Genomic DNA, 21,004 nt, shown 5'->3' with positions numbered 1-21,004 from the left:
CATCCATTTTAAACCCGCACTCTTGGTCAGAGAGGCCATTTACTAAGCCAGGTTCTCAGGACAGGCAACTCTGCCAGATTGTTCCAGAATTCAGGCCCACAGGGTAGGTTGGATGGGGATGGCACTAAGTAAGGGTTTGTGTGGCTGCTGTTTTCCCTTTGTTGGTAAGGCCCTAAATTAAGCAGCACTGTGACCTGCAGGCCGACTATGACATGAATCCCTCACAGTGGATGGTGTTGCCAGAGTCCTGATGGTCTTGGTTGAGCAGTTTGCCCAGGGAAGAGCAGGGAGGTAGCTGTGACTGCAGTTCACATCTTGATGATATTTTCCAAACTGTCATCACAAGGAAGCCTATGGGGCCTTCCCTGTCCTCCTTGAAAAGCTCTGCAGTTTACTCCCTTCAGCATGTGGCATCCTCAGTGGGATGGGCAAGGCCACCAACCTGCAAACATGCATAGAGGGACCCATCTTCAGATGCCTCTCTGGGCAAAGCAGGGTTGCTCTTATCAAACAGAATGAATAAAAGGAGAAATTACTGCAGGGTTTCCACATCCGCTTGTGCTGAAAAGTAGAGCATCTTTATGATTACTTTTTTTTGTTTGTTTTTGAGACAGAGTCTTGCCGTGTCACCCGGGCTCAAGTGCAGTGTCGCAATCTTGGCTCACCGCAACCTCTGCCTCCCAGGTTCAAGCGATTCTCCTGCCTCGGCTTCCCCAGTACCTGGGATGACAGTGTGTGCCACCACACCTGGCTAATTTTTATATTTTTAGTAGAGACAGGGTTTCACCGTGTTAACCAGGCTGGTTTTGAACTCCTGACCATAGGTGATCTGCCTGCCTTGGCCTCTCAAAGTGCTGGGATTACAGATGGGAGCCACCGTGTCCAGCCATGATTACTTTTTTAATTATGAAAGTAATACCTGTTTATAATGAGTTCAAACAACACAGAAGTATGTGAAGTTTTTAAAAAAGTCTCCTTCTTCCTCTCCAATTCCCTGTTCCCCTCAAGGGTAGCTGCAGTTAACATGTGTGTGAGTCCCTTGCAGGACTCTCTTTATTTTAGTAAGTGCAAATATGTCACCCAGGCTAAAGTCCAGGAATATGATCCTGGCTCACTGCAGCCTTGCTCTCCTGGGCTCAGTTGATCTTCCTGCCTCAGCCTCTCAAGTAGCTAGGACTACATGTGCATGCCACCATACCTGGCTATTCTTTTCTATATATATGTTATATATGTGTTATGACAGTATATATAGTCATAACGTGTGTGTGTGTATATGTATATTACTGTCTTCTGATTTGACATCTGGCTAATTTTTAAATTTATTTTCTGTAGAGACAAGATCTCGTTATGGTACCCAGATTGGTCCTTGATATGGTTTGGCTGTGTCGCCACCAAATCTCAGCTTGAATTGTATCTACGAGAATTGCCACATGTTGTGGGAGGGACCCAGGGGGAGGTAATTGAATCCTGGGGGCTGGTGTTTCCTGTGCTATTCTTGTGATAGTGAATAAGTCTCATGAGATCTGATGGGTTTATCTAGGGTTTCCACTTTTGCTTCTTCCTCATTTTCCCTTGCTGCCACCATGTAAGAAGTGCCTTTTACCTCCCACCATGATTCTGAGGCTTCCCCAGCCATGTGAAACTGTAAGTCCAATTAAACCTCTTTTTCTTCCCAGTCTCGGGTATGTCTTTATCAGCAGACTGAAAATGGACTAATACAGTACATTGGTACCAGTAGAGTGGGGTGTTGCTGAAAAGATACCTGAAAATGTGGAGGTGACTTTGAAACTGGGTGACAGGCAGCGACGGGAACAGTTTGAAGGGCTCAGAAGAAGAAAGGAAAATGTGGGAGAGTTTGCAACTTCCTAGAGACTTGTTGAATAGCTTTGCCCAAAATGCTGATAGTGATATGGACAATAAAATCCAGGCTGAGGTGGTCTCAGATGGAGATGAGGAACCTGTTGGGAACTGGAGCAAAGGTGACTCTTATTATGTTTTAGCAAAGAGAATGGCAGCATTTTGCCCTGCCCTAGAGATTTGTGGAACTTTGAACTTGAGAGAGATGATTTAGGGTATTTGGCAGTAGAAATTTCTAAGCAGGAAAGCATTCAAAAGGTGACTTGGGTGCTGTTAAAGACACTCAGTTTTAAAAGGGAAACAGAGCATCTAAGTTCAGAAAATTTGCAGCCTGATTGTGCAATAGAAAATAACCCACTTTCTGGGGAGAATTTCAAGTCGGCTGCAGAAATTTGCGTAAATAGCAAGGAGCCTAATGTTAATTCCCAAGACCATGAGGAAAATGTCTTCAAGCCATATCAGAAACCTTCATGGCAGCTGCTCCCATCACAGGCCTGGAGGCCCAGGAGGAAAAAGTGGTTTCGTGGGCTGGGCCCAGGGTCCCCATGCTCTTTGCAGCCTAGGGACTTGGTGCCTTGTGTCCTAGCCGCTCCAGCCATGGCTGAAAGGGGCCAATGTACAGCTCAGGCTGTCGCTTCAGAGGGTGGAAGCCCCAAGCCGTGGCAGCTTCCATGTGGTGTTGAGCCTGTGGTGCACAGAAGTTAAGAATTGAGGTTTGGGAACCTCCACCTAGATTTCAGAAGATGTGTGGAAACACCTAGATGCCCAGGCAGAAGTTTGCTGCAGGGTTGGGGCCCTCATGGAGAACCTCTGCTAAGGCAGTGTGGAAGGGAAATGTGGGGTTGGAGCCCCCACACAGAGTCCTTAGTGGAGTGCTGCCTAGTGGAGCTGTGAGAAGAGGGCCACCATCCTCCAGATCCCAGAATGGCAGATCCACTGACAGCTTGAACTGTGCATCTGGAAAAGCCACAGGCAATCAACAGCAGCCCATGAAAGCAGAGAGAAGGGAGGCTGTACCCTGCAAAACCACAGGGGCAGAGCTGCCCAAGACTGTGGGAACCCACTTCGTGCTTCAGCGTAACCTGGATGTGAGACCTGGAGTCATTGGAGATCATTTTGGAGCTTTAAAGTTTGACTGCCATGCTGGATTTCGGACTTGCGTGGGCCCTGTAACCCCTTTGTTTTGGCCAATTTCTCCCATTTGGAACGGCTGTAATTACCCAATACCTGTATCCCCATTGTATCTAGGAAGTAACTAGCTTGTTTTGGTTTTACAGACTCATAGGTGGAAGGGACTTGCCTTGTCTCAGATGAGACTTTGGACTGTGGACTTTTGGGTTAATGCTGAAATGAGTTAAGACTTTGGGGGACTGTTGGGAAGGCATGGTTTGTTTTGAAATGTGAGGACACGAGATTTAGAGGGCCCTGGGGCAGAATGATATGGTTTGGCTATGTCCCCACCAAATCTCAACTTGAATTATATCCCCCAGAATTCCCACGTGTTATAGGAGGGACCCAGGGGGAGGTAATTGAATCATGATGGCCAGTCTTTCCCATGCTATTCTCGTGATAGTGAATAAGTCTCATGAGATCTGATGGGTTTATCAGGGTTTTCCGCTTTTGCTTCTTCCTCATTTCCTCTTGCCGCTGCCATGTAAGAAGTGTCTTTCACCTCCTGCCATGGTTCTGAGGCCTCCCCAGCCATGTGGAATTGTAAGTCCAGTTAAACTTCTTTTTCTTCCCAGTCTCAGGTATGTCTTTATCAGCACTGTGAAAACTGGCTAATACAGTCTTGAACTCCTGGCCTCAAGTGATCCTCTCACCTCAGCCTCCCAAAGCACTGGGATTACAGCCATGAGCCACCATGCCTGGCCAATATGTTTATATTCTTATGGAAAATATACTCTCTGTCTCATATTGCCACCTTAGTGTTATCTCTGGAATTTCTTTTTAAGTCAGTACCTTTAGGGCTATCCTTGCTTTAGGTATTACATGGTATTCTGTTTAATGGATGTTTTGGAAGTTGGATGCATGCATCAGTGCATGTATTCATTTCCCACCCCACCTCCCATCACATTTAGTTTTGTTTCCAGTTCAGTGCTATTTACTGAAATGTCACTGTAAACACATAACGTCCTTTCAATATACCTATATCTTCACATGCTTATCCTAGCATTTCTGTAGGACAGATTCCTTTAAGTGGAATTTCTAAGTCATAGATTATGTGCATGTTTAAATTTGAGACACACTAAAGGAAATTTTATGTCACCTTGAAGACTATCCAAATATTCTTCAACATGAGTGTAGGAAGAAGCCCCTCCTTCCCAAATGGTGGATAATTTGGACTTGGGAAACATGGAAAAGAAGCTTCTGGAGGTGGTTCTTATTCAATAATGTATGACTTCCCTGAGGAAGGATCAGTCAGGATTATTGTATTTTATTATTAAAATTTCCTTTCAAACATATTTTATTTTATCTGAAGTATTTTATCTCAGGAAACCATCTAGAATCACTTCTTTTAATTGCCCTTTATTTATTATTGAGCCAGAACAGGGACATTTCATTTTAGATGGTATTGAGAAGAGCCTTTATTAGAATGGCATTGGAGGAACATGGAAAGAAGGCTTTTTTTTTTTTTTTTTTTCACATCTAACAGATCTCAATAACTTTGAAATAACTATAATATGTGCAACATAAAATTTTCAAAATCTGAGAAAAGAATGCTATAAAGATAAAAAGACATGAACTTAATGTGTAACTATAGAGCTTGAATGTAATGCTATAGTGCATATTTCTGATTTCTATTGGCTGAACTTTTCAATCTAAGTGAAACCATTTAAAAATTAATTGATCTTCTTCTTAGCTAATGGAGCTCATAATTAACTACTTTTCAAAAAATAAATGAGACTGGGTGTAGTTTCTGTAATCTCAGCACTTTAGGAGGCCGAGGTGGGTGGATCACTTGAGCTCAGGAGTTTGAAGCCAGCCTGGCCAATATGGTGAAACCCCGTCTCTACCAAAAGATACAAAAATTAGCCGGGTGTGGTGGTGTGCGCCTGTAATCCCAGCTACTCGGGAGGCTGGGGCAGGAGAATTGCTTGAACTTGGGAGGTGGAGGTTGCAGTGAGCCCAGATCATGACATTGCACTCTAGCCTGGGCGAGAGGGTGAGACAACATCTCAAAAAAAAAAAAAAAAAAAGCATGTGGTAATTATACTAGAAATAACGAATTCCTGCTGAGAGGCAGCTGTCAGATGGAACTGACAGCACAGGCTGGGTTGAATCCCAGCTCTATAACTCAGCTGCTTTGCAATGTAGGCAAATGACTTAAAATGTGTCTCAGTTTCCTCATCTGCAAAATAGGGAAAATGATATTATCAACTCATTAGGCTTGTGGGTGGCTTAATGTACATTAATAATGTCAAGTGCCCAAAAGCAGTGCCTGGAACATAGGAAGTGTGTAGGATGCTATTATTATTATGTAGAGTTGTTATTGACACCATTAATATTCATGGGAAATTACCACTTTTTATTCACTAGTCAATGGGTGGGGGGACATTTCATAGAATTACATATATTGTATATATTTATGTTATGTTATGTTACGTTATTTTAGACAAGGTCTTGCTCTGTTGCCCAGGCTGGAGTATATGGCATGATCATAGCTCACTGCAGCCTTAAACTTCAAGGCTCAAGTGATCCTCCTACCTTTGCCTCCCAAAGTACTGAAATTACAGGTGTGAGCCACTGTGACCAGCCTATATTTTTAATGTTAAAACTTTCTTTTTTTTTTCGAGATGGAGTTTTGCTCTTGTTGCCCAGGCTGGAGTGCAATGGCATGATCTCGGCCCACTACAACCCCCACCTCCCGGGTTCAAGTGATTCTCCTGTCTCAGCCTCCCGAGTAGCTGGGATTACAATCACATGCCACTATGCCCGGCTAATTTTTGTATTTTTAGTAGAGATGGGGTTTCATCTTACTGGTCAGGCTGGTCTCGAACTCCTGACCTCAAGTGATCTGCCTGCCTCGGCCTTCCAGAGTGCTGGGATTACAGCCGTGAGCCACTGCACCCAGCCAGTGTTAAAACTTTGAACCCATTTTCTTGCTCTGAAATTTTTTTCCAAAGTATTTTTCATTCACCGTGATGGTTTTTGCACACTGAGCATAACAGAGTGTGTACAAACGGTGGCATATGTGTGTGTTGTGTGTATCTATAATTTGGATAAGATGTTCACAGGAAAAAACCCTGAACTACAAAGATGTGAGAATAAAAGAAGGTAGAAAAATGGAACACTATTAATGGCTAAGAGTATAACTGTGATAATTATTTCTGATGATATTTCATCAAATTAGGCATTTGCTGTGGCCCAAGATGAAGATCCATTTTGCTTATATGGATTTTATGAACTTGCATAGGGTTGTTAGTTTTTAACATAGGCAAATTCAGGTATTTAGTTGCATCTTTGAAAAGTCATGTTGTATCCTTTTATTGCCCTAAAACCTTGTTTTGTTTCTACTTTCAGAGTTCTTACGGATATGGTGACCTATTCTCCGACACATGGAATGCATTTACTGATTATGACATTATACATTTGAAAACTTATGATTCCAAAAGGGTACTGGAAATTTTCCTGAAATGTCTGAATATTTCTTGAGTGCAGATGACTCACTCATAAAATAAACATTTATTATGAGTTCCTATTAGCCATTACCACTGATTTCTGAATTTCTGAATTTCTTTTATTATAATTAGAATCCTCAGTGTTGTTAATCATGCAGGCTTTGAAAACTTTTTTCTATAATCTTTCCAAAAATATGAATTCTGCTCTCTTTGAATGAAGTAGTGTGTTATTCAAGCAATGCAAAATGGAGATTAATTAAAATCTATTTTTCAAAATTATACGTGCTATTTTGGTGTGAAGGGTGCAAATTATATCGTCTTATCTTTTAATGTATCTTTGTTCTTAGGTATGTTTTAAAGAAGCTGTTTTTTCATTACTCCCCCGCATGAGGTATGGGCTGTTCTATAATACCCCTCTGGTAAGCACATTGTCTACCATTAGCATTCATATTTACAGACATGGTAACATTTATACATCACTTGACAGTATCTTAAATTACAATACAGAAGTATTCATTGTCATATCAACCGGTGTTTTTATTTTAGATATCTGGCTGTCAAAATACTGGACTATTCAGGGCATTTTCCCAGCATGTGCTACACAGACTAAACATCACACAAGAAGGACCCAAGGTAATGGATACACTGTAGATTCTGAGGTGGGCTTGAGTTTTTTTCCCTAATAAAAATTGATACCACCTTTTCAGAAACAGAAATGATCAGGAGACCATGTTTTTGTGTTAACATTTTCTGGGGAGGCCAAGGCAGGTGGATCACTTGAGTCCAGGATTTCAAGACCAGCCTGGCCAACATGGCAAAATCCCATCTCTGCAAAAAATACAAAAATTAGCTAGATGTGGTGGCATGTGCCTGTAGTCCCAGCTGCTCAGGAAGCTGGGGCACGAGAATCGCTTGAACCCGGGAGGCAGAGGCTGCAGTGAGCCAAGATCATGCCACTGCACTCCCGCCTGGGTGACAGAGCAAGACTGTCCCAAAACAAAACCCAAAAACATTTTCTGACCTGGAGTCATCTGAAACCAGGTGTCAAAAACCTATAAAAGAGAAACTAAGGAATATTACAAGAATGTGCTTCCTCCTGCACTCCTTTCCCCTTTCATTGGCTGTATCTCCCTCACCTCCCCAAATCTAACATACACAACCCCTGCCAGAAAATTCACCCACCTAACCAAATAGGCAATGTAATGAACTGGTTTTTGCCTTCGGTGGTTGAAGTGGATACATTTTTATTCCCTGAGAGTGGGGAAGGAATCAGGCTAAAAACGAATAGTTCTATTGTATCCTGGTTGAGTTTCATCTCTTTGTGAAAATCACATTTTAGGTTCAGATGTTTTCATCTACCCAGGCATATACAGTGTTATTTTACTGTTTCATTTTGATTATAGGATGGAAAAATTCGAGTCACCATTCTCGCACGGAGCACAGAATACCGGAAAATCCTAAACCAAAATGAGGTTAGTTTTTGGTATGCATTTTTAATGCCTTCGTATTGAATTCATAAAGCAAATTGTGGTTTTTTTTCACTTTACATTAAAAGCTTTGGTTTAAAACTATTAGTTTTGAGAAAAGTTTGATGGCCTATGCCCAGTTTATTTATTGCATTTGAATTTCTAGTGAGATTCAGCAGACCACCCATGGACAAACTAGCTTTGCCTTATAGTAAATGTTCATCTGCATCAACTCAACGTGGAAAAAGCTATCTGAATCTTGCCTTGACTGCGGTAGACGGCGTCCGGACAAACAAGTAGCAGTAATGTAAGACTTTCTTTTGCACAGTTGATGCAAAAGATGGTTGAGGCCATTAATCCTGTGGTATTCAGCAGCAGATTCGGTTGGAAGAATCTCTGTACATGACCATGTCTTAGAAACTGCATTTTCGGCCTCCTGACTCATTTCAGTAGCACCAACTCATAAATTATATTTAACCTCGATGAGATCACCATGCAAGGCCACTACCTACAACATCATGGCCTGAAGATAGCCTCTCAGTGGTAAGAATTTATTCTACAATAGTTAATTGAGCACCTGCTTTGTGTCAGGCATGTTCTAGGCCCTGGAGATAGAGTAGAGCAAAGAGGGGGAAGGTGCCTGACCTCATGGAGCTTACACTGTAGAGGTGAGAGACAGATAAGAAGTAAGTAAAAATGTCAATAAGTACAGTGACGTCAGGAGTGATAAATGCTTCGAAGGATGAACCAGGGTGATTCATAGAGACTGGGGATGTGGATGGAAGGGGGCTGGTACTCACACAAGGGCATTCAAAGAGACACTGCTTAGACTGAGACCTAATCAGAGAAGCATCTAGCAAGGGAAAGAGCCTCCGGGCAGAGTCACATGTATTCTAGTGGACTGAGCTTTCAGTATTCTAGAAGCAGAGAATACCAGTATGACTGTAGCATCTTGAGAGAGGTGGGGCGATATCCAAGAAGTCAGGCATGGTGCAGGGAGGCCACAGATCATATCAGCCTCCTAGACCTTGGTGGGAGGGGGATTTTATTCCAGTGTGGGGGAAAACCACTGTGAAGTTTTAAAGCAGGGCGTTGTTGGCAGAATAATGTCTCTTCCTCCTCCTCCCAAAGGATGTCCACATCCAAATCTCTGGAACCTGTGAACAGGTTAGGCTACGTGGCATAGGGAAAGTAAGGTTGCAGATGGAATTAAGGTCCCCAACGAACTGGCCTTAAAGTAAGGGGTTTATCCTGGATTGTCCACGTGAGCCCAGTATAATCACAAATGGGCCTTAAACTCCATCCGCTAGAAAACTTTTGCCTCGGCCTGGACAGCTGTTTTCTTCACTGGAGTCTTCTCACTGATCAGATCTGAGTTCATCATTTCATTAAAAGTGGGAGAGGGAGGCAGGAAAGAGTCAGAGGGGGAGATATAAGGGAAGTGGGGCCAGAGAGATGCCACGTTGCTGGCTTCGAAGATGGAGGGGGCAGGCCTGTGAGTCATGGAGTGTGGAGGGCTTCTAGAAGCTGGAAAAGGTAAGGCAGGGGGTTCTTCCCTGGAGCCTGCAGGAGGAACACAGCCCTGCTGACCCCCTGATGTTAGCCCAGTGAGACCCACGTCAGGCTCCAATCCTGCAGAACTGTAAGGGGATAAATTGTGTTGTGTTAAGCTGCTGAATTTGTGGCAGTTTGTTACAGCAGCAAATAGAAAACAAATAGAGGGAGAGACATGAATTGACATTTATTTTTAAGTCATTCTGCCTACAAGAGTGAGAGCAAGGAGATTGATCAGAAGCTGTTATTGTGGCCCAGGGGAGAGTGTTTAGCCAAAGTGATGACAGTAGAGATGACACGGTAGATGGATTCAAGATATATTTTGGAGATAGGACCTATGATACTTACTTTTGGAATGTAAAAGTACATTCACATTAGAGAAGGCCAGGAAAGGTATCAAGGATCAAGTGTGACTTGAGGCTTTTAACTTGAGCAGGTAAGTAGAAACAAACTGGAAAATACATAGTAAGAGAGAAGTGGGGTGGGGGGGGTCATGTTTTGATGGGTAAAATATTTTACACAGACTAGTTTGGCTGCCTAACAGGCTGATCAGAATTATGTAATTAACATCCCTTCCTGAGACCCATATGGATTACAGAGGACATGAACATATGGCATAATGAGGTGTTAATTGTAAGCTCTGTGGATGGAAGAAATGAGCAGTGTGTGTGTGGAGGGTGTGTGTGTTTGTATGTGTGTGTTTAAAGACCTAGAAATAAGAACGTATCAAATAGTGCAATGTTGGGTACACAAAGGGAAGCCTCAGTAGCCAACAGATCAACAGTATATATTGGTACACACCATACACAATGAGTGCAGTTGGGGGTCAGGCATATTATTGTGTGCTCCTTTTGTACATTGTGCCCCCCCAACCCTCCCAGCAAACCCATGAGGTAGGTATGGTATTACTATCCTCTATTCTAGACAAGGACACTGAGGCTCAGTGGTTAAAAAACATGCCTAAGTTCACCCAGCTGGTGATTAGAGTAACGGAGGCATAAGTCAACATAGTCGGGGACTGAAACTGCTTTCTTAGAGTGTGCTACTACTAAAACAGCAAATAGATTTCAGAGGAGGCAGAATCTACCTCTGGCCCCAGTCTATCAGGAAGGGGCAGGCTGAGGAACAGCATCAGGCCACTGCAGAGGTCCAGTAGAAAGGTATAGTGCTGGTAGATGCTTTAGTGCAGGCGTGAGGTTTTCAGATCCAGTCATGCACATTGCCCAGATGATGGCGCCCAAAGGTGAAATTTGATCATTCAGCCCCCAACTCCAAGCCAAAGAGCACCCAACTGGCTGCTTCTCTCCTGAGGATTGGATGTCACTAGAAAGGCAGCTCCCGGGCAGGGAAGAAAGCACCTTTGGCTATACTTTGATTAATAAATAGATAATACAACCCAAATGGCCTCATTAAATCTTGGCTTGTGGAATCCTGCCCAACTTCAGGGTTTGAATAGCTGTTGGAAGGGATAGGGCCACCTTTCTCGTGCAAGTAGAAATCATGAAAAAGGGCATGCTTGCCCTGAGACCCTCAGCACACGTGATTCCTTTTTTTCTTTTCTTTCTTTCTTTTTTTTTTTTTTAAGAAGGAGTCTCGCTCTTTCACCCAGGCTGGAGCGCAGTGGCGCGATCTCGGCTCACTGCAGGCTCCGCCCCCCGGGTTCACTCCCTTCTCCTGCCTCAGCCTCCCGCGTAGCTGGGACTACAGGCACCCGCCACCTCGCCCGGCTAATTTTTTGTATTTTTAATAGAGACGGGGTTTCACCGTGTTAGCCAGGATGGTCTCCATCTCCTGACCTCGTGATCCGCCCGCCTCAGCCTCCCAAAGTGCTGGGATTACAGGCGTGAGCCACCGCGCCCAGCCATGTGATTCCGTTTATGTGGGCAATCTCGTTAAAAGACCAAGGTTTATGCCATCTGCCATCTCTCCTGTAAAACAGAATTCTAATCTTCTTACCCCTTCAACTCTTTATAAGAGTTCAGGGGCTGTCTGGAGAGAGAAATTTCCAGTCATGACTCTGTGTGTGTGTGTTTGTGTGTGTGTGTGTGTGTGTGTGTGAGACACAGGAGGGGATTAAATCTTGGTCACTGCTTGTTGCTTTCTGTAAGCAGGACGATAGAGTGTACTGGTTAAGAACACAGGTTCTGGGGTCAGAAGACCTAGATTTATTTTTGGCTGTGCATTTGGGAGCTGTGAGATCCTGGGAAAGTTATTTCACTTCTCTGAGCCTATCTTGTCTAATTTTTAAAGTGGGCATAGTACTAATACTTACTTGGTATGATTTTTTTTTTTTTTTTTAGACAGAGTTTTGCTCTTGTTGCCCAGGCTGGAGTGCAATGGAACGATCTCGGCTCACTGCAGCCTCCATCTCTTGGGTTCAAGCGATTCTCCTCTCTTAGCCTCCCGAGTAGCTAGGATTACAGGCATGTGCCACCACACCCAGCTAATTTTGTATTTTTAGTAGAGATGGGGTTTCACTATTTGGTCAGGTTGGTCTTGAACTCCTGACCTCAGGTGATCCGCCCACCTCGGCCTCCCAAAGTGCTGGGATTACAGGCGTGAGCCACTGCGCCCGGCCACTGGTGTGATTCTTACGAGGATTAAGTGACGTAAACATAACGACACTCTTTGAAATGCCAGCACCATTTACATGCACCGTCAATGATACTTGGAACTGTTGATGTTGCTGATGCAGTGCAGTGCATGCCATAAGGCAACATGATACAGGTGCAGAAATTTCTGAATGGTGGTGATCCCCAGTGGCCTAATTGTGAGGGACAGAGAACTATGACTATATTTTTGATAATAAATTAACAATGCTTTGTTACTTTCTGTTTGCTAGAAGAATAGTTGTTTTTCTATGTAGAAGTACTGAAAATGTTTTTCTGCCAAGACTTTAGTATTTTCAGAGGATGAGGTTTAAAGCACTAGTGGTTTGTCTGAAATGAGATAACGCACGGGACAAAAACTTTTACGGTAAAGTGTGGAACATTTTGGGCATTCTGGTGCCCAAAAATGTATGTTGGAAGTTGAGGGAATAATAAGCAAATGGTAATAACAACAGTTAATGGTTAGTGTATTTCTGTGCCTAGCACTTTGCCTCCATGAATTGTCTTCTCCTTTCAGCCTCACAACAACACAGTGCGTTGGTATCTGAGGGAGGTAGAGTCGTGTGTTCACAGGTGGAGCCTGGATTTGAACTTAATGACAGTTCAGAACTATTGACCTGAATGATATTTATTTATTTTCTTTTTATTTGTTGTTGTTGTTACCAAATGATATTTAATATCTGAAATAGTATATGCAAAAAAAGAAATTTTAGGACTCATAAAGGAAAAACAGAAGTGAAAGAAGGAAAAGAAATGCTAAATGTTTCTGTTTTTTCCCAGCTTGTAAATGCACTGAAAACAGTATCTACATTTGAAGTCCAGATTGTTGATTACAAGTATAGGTAAGTAATAGCCAATCTCAGCAGACACTGTCAACTTTTGCTTGGATGAGGTCAAGGGGGCTAGAAAGCATTTTTCCAGTGGGAGCCATTGGCATTTATAGGCCCAGAAGGGACAAGTAGACACTATAAATGAATGAAATGGGCAGGTGAAGGCCCTGGGAACAAGGGCAGTTACTCTTTGGCTTTCTGGGGCCTGATGTTGTGACTCCATCTCCTTATTCAAAAGAAGTGATGAATTCAGATTTTCATTTAAAATTTCAGAATTTTTTGTTTGTTTGTGTGTTTGTTTTTGAGACAGAGTCTTGCTCTGTCACCCAGGCTGGAGTGCAGTGGTGCCATCTCGGCTCATTGCAATCTCCACCTCCTGGGTTCAAGTGATTCTCCTGCCTCTGCCTCCCGAGTAGCTGGGACTACAGGCATGTGCCACCTTATCTGGCTAATTTTTGTATTTTTTGTAGAGACGATGTTTCACCATGTTGGCCAGGCTGTTCTTGAAGTCCTGACCTCAAGTGATCCGCCTGCCTCTGCCTCCCAAAGTGCTGCGATTACAGGCATGAGCTACCACACCTGGCCTAAAATTTCATAATTTTAAAAAATTGGCAGACTGGCCGTGATGGCTCACGCCTGTAATCCTAGCACTTTGGGAGGCTGAGATGGGCAGATTGCCTGGGCTCAGAAGTTCAAGACCAACCTGGGCAACATGGTGCAACCCCATCTCTACTAAAAAATACAAAAAATTAGCTGAGTGTGGCAGCGTGTGCCTGTAGTTCTAGCTATTCAGGATGCTGAGGCAGGAGAATGGCTTGAACCCGAGAGGTGGAAGTTGCAGGGAGCTGACATCGCACCGTTGCACTCCAGCCTGTGTGAGAGTACGAGGCTCTGTCTCAAAAAAAAAAAAAAAATTGTCAACTAGTTCAAAATTTACAGATGTTATAAACCTAATTTGCCCTGCCTGCTGCCAGATTTCAACATCTGACTTAAAATTATTTATATGGGGATAATTTGAGGGTCAGAATAAAATGAAATTTTAAAAAATCTTATCTAATATTTACATTTCTTTTAAAACTCTTAATACAACTAAAAGGCTTAGAAAGACAGAATATGCCTATTATTCACAGTTTAGGTAATTCCTAGTGCTAGAATCATCACATCTTCCTGGTAAAAGTAGTACATGTTTCTGGTTGAAAAAGTCAAGCAGTATAGAAAAGATCAAAAGGAAAAGTGAAAACTTTTGTCTCCATGTCCACCTACAATCACAGCTGTGTTTCTCACATCTAACACTATGAACACTTTCCAGTTAAAAGAAGTATACATATCTCAGCATGTGGGTATCTAATATAGATACACTTAATTTCAGAGAATGTAAGCATAGGAGCTTTGCACTTCATTCATCATACATTAGTTCATTTGTGCAATAAATCTCTATTGGGGACCCATGAGCTGGTCACCAGTCTCAGCAGTAGGAATGCCATTATGGCAGATGGCATAGCCGTCATCTTGAGGATCTCAGACACTGAATAGAGATAAATAGCAACCGTAATAACAGCTACTATTTATCAAAATGTACTTTTATGCTTACTTGCTTTATCTCATCTCATGCTTTCAACGGTCTTCTGAGTTGGCCCAGCTAGTCCCATTTTACAGATTATGTAAAATCTGCTGCACTGAAGAAATGTCGTGTCAGTGTTGCTTGAAGAGATGAGTGAGCCAAGACGGGGCCCCCACATCATTCCCAAAACCATTCACTGAGATGAGGCTGGGAAGAAATGGAAAGAACTGGGCAGGGCACCTCTGAGGCTGTATCATTGACTGGCTTTTAAGGATATGTTGTAGTTTCTCAGATAAGCAAGAATGACAATGAATTCGTACCTTGCCAGTCTGCGGGAAATATTAGTCACATGTTGGCACGGGGATTGGTGAGTGCTGACCACAGGCGTTTCCGCAACTGGCAGTGCAGGGGTATGTTCACCTGGGTGAATGGCCGTCCTTCCCTTGGCATCAGTTCACATTTCTGGAGAAACTGAGGCACACATTCTCGTTGCGATACACATACACATGGAGCTGTCTTCCTTTTCCTGTGTGGAGTTTTTGTTGTTAGCTGGTGTAAAAGGGAATTCAGCTTCCCTTCTTAGATCCAAAATAATCTTGATCATTTTTTTTTCTTTACTTTGGGTAAACTGGGGCTGGGAGATCTCATTTCTTTCTGTTTATTCAGACTGTCACCCTTATTCTAGCATTTCTCCCTAGCCTCACCTCAGTGAATTGTTTGGGGACTGATTTTTGGTTCATAGTTTACACACTGGTTAGTGTCTTGGATTTAGAGAACACTTGTACAGTCCTAACATGCCTAAAATTGTGGATTTGTCTGTTCCAAAGGTAGGATAATACCCTGGTGGTATCTGAGATTGTTTTGGATGTACCCAGATGGCATTAAAAAACTTAAATCACACAAGGAGAAATGTTTCTTTTTAAAAAGTCCCTCTATTATCCTAAGGAAATAGTTTTTAATTTAGTGCTAGTGTGTCACAACATCTCTTTAACACTTGCCAATTTCTCTTTTTCATGAAGAAAGAGGAGGCCTCAGGCTCTGAGCTTTGTCTTGCAATAGTATCTGCCTCGATTTGAACACTACTTAGTTTGATTATATCAATTTTTACAATTTTGTTGATGTCATATGTCACTGCTTTTCCATTTAAGACAGATATTAAAGTTTCCTTTAAAAAAATGTACTTAAACCTAAAAGGATAGGTGAGCTTACTTAGAAAATATATTAAATTATTAAGAAATTTATTAATTACTACAGTGCACTTGAAGTTGGCAAAAACGCTTCTTAAAAATGGAATGCGGTTTAAAATGGGCAATACACTTTTATAAATATCCTTACTGTGAATCATGAACTAACTCAACCTAATACTTCTCTCTTCTCCCCATCTCTCTCATGTTATTCTGTATGTTCACAGAGAACTTGGGTTTTTAGATCAACTAAGGATCACACACAACACGGACATATTTATTGGAATGCATGGAGCTGGTCTGACCCATTTGCTTTTCCTTCCAGACTGGGCTGCTGTATTTGAACTGTAAGTGTTTGGAGGCAATTTTACACTGAAGCAACTGATAATGCTTTTTATGCATGCTAAAGCTTTCATTCGAGCATCAAAAGGCTTAATATTTAATCATTCAAAAAGAGAAGTCACATCATATAGACATCTGGAAAGAAAAAAGGCCTGCAGCTAAAAATACAAAGTCTGCAGCCTGCCATTGCACTTAGTAAGCCAACTACCCCTTCATCTTCCAATCTCCAGCATGATGCGGAAGATGTGAATCTGTGGTTTCCTTATTGAGTTTGTTCCTGCATACCTCCCAAACTCTGAGCATCTTCTTGCAAACAGTGTAGTTATTCTGTTAAAGCATTTATGTCTCATGCACAACATAGCTCCAAAATACAAGCCAACCACTTCACTTAGTGCTTGCTGATCCCATACACAGGGAAACTGAGGCCTTTGGGTGTTAATGATTTGCCCAGCGCATACTTTTTAACTCAGTGGTTGGTTTATGGAGACATGGCCTTCCCTCTCATAATAATTCTGCTATTGGCACTGTGCTCCATTTTAGTTCTTGAGACACTAATAGCACTTACTGTTACCTGTTTCCCCCCATTATGTCTAAATATCTGGATTCTATGGTTTCATTTTAAAAGTGATTTGACTCTGTATTTAAATAGGAGGCTATTTTGGAAAAAAGTTGTCATGAACTTCCAGTGCCCTGCAAAACATTTCAAAAATGTATACGATATGGTAGAGAAATAGCCAGATAATGGATTCTACCTCTATCATTTCTCCTATAGAGAGAGAAGGAAGGATGGAAGAAGGGAGAGAAATGTAACTGAGAAAACTCAAGCCTTAGAGTCTAATGGACCTGGGTTCTACTTTTGCATCCTTCACTATTTGGTTATATGACCTTGGAAGTGTTACCTATCCCCCTTGCCACTTTCATACATTTAAACACAGAGGTATTATAAGGTGATGTCAAATCCATAGGCAGCAGGCCCTATTGAATAAGGTCGATTCTCTCCGTTCCATGACCCTATTTTGTTTTTTAAAAGTTAAGTTCATTTAGTTCAGAGAATATTTTTACATTCTCTTCCTCAGTCTTGTTTACAACCTTTTACAAGGACATATTTGGGAGCTGCATTTTATTTTCACAGAGAGTTGTTGATTTGGCAAAAACCTTGGACAAAAGCCTCATGTTGTGACACCCTTGTGTCCTTAGGTACAACTGTGAAGATGAACGCTGTTACTTAGACTTGGCCAGGCTGAGAGGCGTTCACTACATCACTTGGCGACGGCAGAACAAAGTCTTTCCTCAGGATAAGGTAAAGTTCAATCACAAAACTTACCTTGCTTCATTTTTAATTGGTTTAAAGCATCCAATTATTGATACGAAAAATGGTTATTGAACTTGAGTGCTGCAAAGATCAACTGTTCTCTGGAATACTGAGTTGTTTTATTTTATATTTGCAAATAGGAGAAAAGGGGGAATTAAGGAACCTATATCTTTAATGTTACAAAGGCAGCTTTGTGAAATTTGGGCTTAGAAAGATCTATTAGGTTATATATAGAGAGGGGATCAACAAGCTACAGCCCTGTGGGCAAATCCAGCCCATGACATGTTTTTGTAAAGAAAGCACAGTCATGCCTGTCTGTTCGTGCACTGTCTCTAGTTGTTTGTGCACTTCAATGACAGAGTGGAGTAACGGTGACTGAGACCTTAGAGTCAGCAGAGCTGAAAATATTTATCATCTGGCCCTTATCAGGAAAAGTTTGCTGATCTCTGATGTGGAACATAAATTAAGTTGCCTTAGCCAAAGTAACATAATTTTCCTGCTGTAGAGAAAACCATGACCTCTGTGAGTTACGGATTCGTGTTCTGGTTTATTTTCACAGGGCCACCATCCAACCCTGGGGGAGCACCCGAAGTTCACCAACTACTCTTTCGATGTAGAAGAATTTATGTATCTTGTCCTTCAGGCTGCAGACCACGTATTGCAACACCCAAAGTGGCCATTTAAGAAGAAACATGATGAGCTATAAATATGTTGAGTCTGTTTGCAAAAAGAGAGTGTTTCAACGCTCCAACACCCAGACTTAGAATTAAATCCGTAAAGCAACCTGTTATTTCCTATCCCCGAATTACCTTTTCTATGCCAAAACATACCTTCAGGATATTGTTATGTGTTTTATAGACGTTAAGTGTTTCATGTGGTTTTTGTGTCATTGCTATTTATCAATAGCAATAATTTTGCACTGAAAACTTTTTATAGTTCAAAAATTGAGCATGGACTTCCCGGTATACTTTTTCTTTCTTTCTTCCTTTCTTTCTTTCTTTCTTTCTTTCTTTCTTTCTTTCTTTCTCTCTCTTTTTTCTTTTTTTCTTCCTTCTTTCCTTCTTTCTTTCCTTCCTTCCTTTCTTTTTTCTTCCTCTCTTTCTTCTTTTTTTTTTTTCTTTCTTTGTTGAGACACAGTTTCACTCTGTCACCCACGCTGGAGTGCAGTAGCATGATCTGGGCTCACTGCAACCTCTGCCTTCTGGGTTCAAGTGATTCTTGTGCCTCAGCCTCCCAAGTAGCTGAGATTACAGGCGTGCACCACCACACCCAGTTAATTTTTGTATTTTGATAGAGATGGGATTTCACCATATTGGCCAGGCTGGTCTCAAACTGTGGGTTCAAGAAATCCTCCCACCTTGGCCTCCCAAAGTGCTAGGATTACAGGTGTGAGCCACCGCGCATGGCCCTGAACTTTCTCTTTTTAGGGATACCAAAGTTTTCAACTTTTTCAGCTTTAGAATTTGTAAATATTTTTGTAGAATATCATATGACTGTAATTCCAGAGTGTTCCAGTTTGTTTATGATATATTTGGGTAAATTTACAATTGTTCTTTTATTTGCCATAATCTGGTTATAACGCTGTTTGTGGTAGGAAAGGAAAACATACAAAACATAACACACACACACACACACACACACACACGCAGAGTTGTGATTCTCAGTACCAAGCTGTAGGACCATGTTATAGATCAGAGTTTAGTCACCTCCCGGTTATATGCATCAAGAACCTGAATAAATCATGCCACTATATTAATTTATATTTATATGTTTCATAATTAAATCATGTTTTCATAAAATGTAGCAACTACATGTGATAAAAGCAAATTAGAACATTCTGTAGGACTGTTTTGCATACCTTCTATCTGGTTTCCACTGATTCCTTCTTCGCCATGGAGCGCATTTGTGATTAATTAATTTATATATGAAATAATGGTTTCCATTTTATGCGAGTATTTGTAACTGCATATACCAGTACGTGTGCATCTACCTCTGTCAGCGTGAAGGTATTCCAGTCTTTAATTTCAAAAACTTCAAATTAGCCTCATGAAGAGAATTTTTCCCTATGAAAAATAAGACCAAGAAAAAACAAAAGACGTGTGACTTATTCAATGAAAGTGAAAAAGAAGCCATAAGAGTCATTGATTAAAAAGAATATCTGAAATGTAGCCCCACTCTTTGAATGGGATTCACTTCCTACTGCTTATGAACTTTCAATTTAGTTGTCAGAAACCATGGATTCATTTGACTGCACAATGTGAAGTTTACATTTTATTAACACTTGAGTAGTCTAATTCAGAGACTAGTTACTTCTATTTTTAAAATAATGGAGTAGCAAATTACAGAATAGCTAAATAATTTTTAAAAACATCTTACAGTTGTAAAAAATATGCATCAGAAAAATGACACACAAAACAAAATATCTGGAGCTTTATAGAAAATGCTTGCTGACTCCCACTTTAAAGGATTTGAACAGTCTTCTAGAATTGAGGAATATTTATTAAAATACCTATAAAGAAAACAGTGAATCACTGTAGCAATAGCTTTGATTCAGACCTTAAAATCATATAAAAAGAATTACAACATGTTATAGATTTTTTTTTAAGGTTTCCTGTTATGTTTACTTTTTTTTTATCTTTTTAATTATACTTTAAGTTTTAGGGTACATGTGCACAACGTGCAGGTTAGTTACATATGTATCCATGTGCCATGTTGGTGTGCTGCACCCATTAACTCGTCATTTAACATTAGGTATATCTCCTAATGCTATCCCTCCCCCCTCCCCCCCTTTTTTATTTTATTATACTTTAAGCATGTTACGGATTTTTAAATGACAGGTATTGCAACTTTTTTTTTTTTGTGCAAAATACTGAGTAACCACTGGGAAAATATTTCAGATGAAAGGAATGACAAAAGCATGTTGCACTTCACATCAGCAAGGCACTGACATCTGAAAGAAAAGTTCCCCGTTTGTCCTCTTACCTCATTTTAAGAAGCGTGTGAAAATGGGATGCTCTAGACTAGTGAGAATTTCAGAAATTGAGAACAATTTCATAATAAAACTGCTATATTTGAAGAGAGAATACATTTTATATAAACAGGAAAATACATTTGACACTTTATGGAATTAACTTTTATGAGACTTTGTGGGAACAGAAGGTCTTCAAATTGTAAAATGTAAAGATTGCTCTTTTTATTAAGTCTTTAACAGGGATGTATTCCATTGTATGTTTTGGGTATGGCTTTGGAATAAATCATTTTATATTTTATTTGAATATCAGAACCATTTTTAAGGTTTTCTGTGTCTGAATGTTTCTGTGCTTCCTTTTTGGCAATCTGGTAGCTCTTAGATTATAAAAATTAAGTACCTCTCTGATAAAGAATTCAGTTTGATCAAAAATACCTTTTATTTAGCAGTTTATTACATGATTCTTCTATAGATATTACATTGTATAGTCATTACCAAAATGACATAAGAATTATGGTGCCTGTTTCTCATGTGAAGAATGCTTCCCTAAAGATGACAAGCCTTCTAATTCCATATGCACAGTGTTCCATTCATTTAGGGCAGTCTTCCATTCTACTCTAGGGATATTACGGGACTTCCATGAGGATCACAAGCCTTCTGGTTCCATGTTCACAGTCTTCCATTCATTTATTTACTTGT

The 21,004-nt window shown here is 41.0% G+C and overlaps 1 protein-coding gene across 2 annotated transcripts in view; it reads left to right on the top strand.

Annotated features, from left to right (window-relative positions):
- The window catches only part of EOGT (EGF domain specific O-linked N-acetylglucosamine transferase), a 37,901-nt gene extending 19,607 nt beyond the window's left edge, over nt 1-18,294 (top strand). For both annotated transcript variants that reach the window (XM_032149470.2, XM_058437148.1), the window contains exons 11-18: nt 6,382-6,474; nt 6,827-6,898; nt 7,026-7,112; nt 7,883-7,951; nt 12,889-12,950; nt 15,911-16,030; nt 17,223-17,325; nt 17,897-18,294. In XM_032149470.2, coding sequence (XP_032005361.1) covers nt 6,382-6,474; nt 6,827-6,898; nt 7,026-7,112; nt 7,883-7,951; nt 12,889-12,950; nt 15,911-16,030; nt 17,223-17,325; nt 17,897-18,043 — 753 coding nt within the window. In that variant the 3' untranslated portion in view covers nt 18,044-18,294. The remainder of the gene's footprint in view (nt 1-6,381; nt 6,475-6,826; nt 6,899-7,025; nt 7,113-7,882; nt 7,952-12,888; nt 12,951-15,910; nt 16,031-17,222; nt 17,326-17,896) is intronic.
- The last annotated feature ends 2,710 nt before the right edge of the window (nt 18,295-21,004 follow it).

This window comes from Hylobates moloch, unplaced genomic scaffold, assembly GCF_009828535.3.
Source record: "Hylobates moloch isolate HMO894 unplaced genomic scaffold, HMol_V3 SCAFFOLD_4, whole genome shotgun sequence".
NCBI lineage: Eukaryota > Metazoa > Chordata > Mammalia > Primates > Hylobatidae > Hylobates > Hylobates moloch.
The sequence above is the reverse complement of the archived record's forward strand: the minus strand, read 5'-3'. Positions and strand labels throughout refer to the sequence as shown.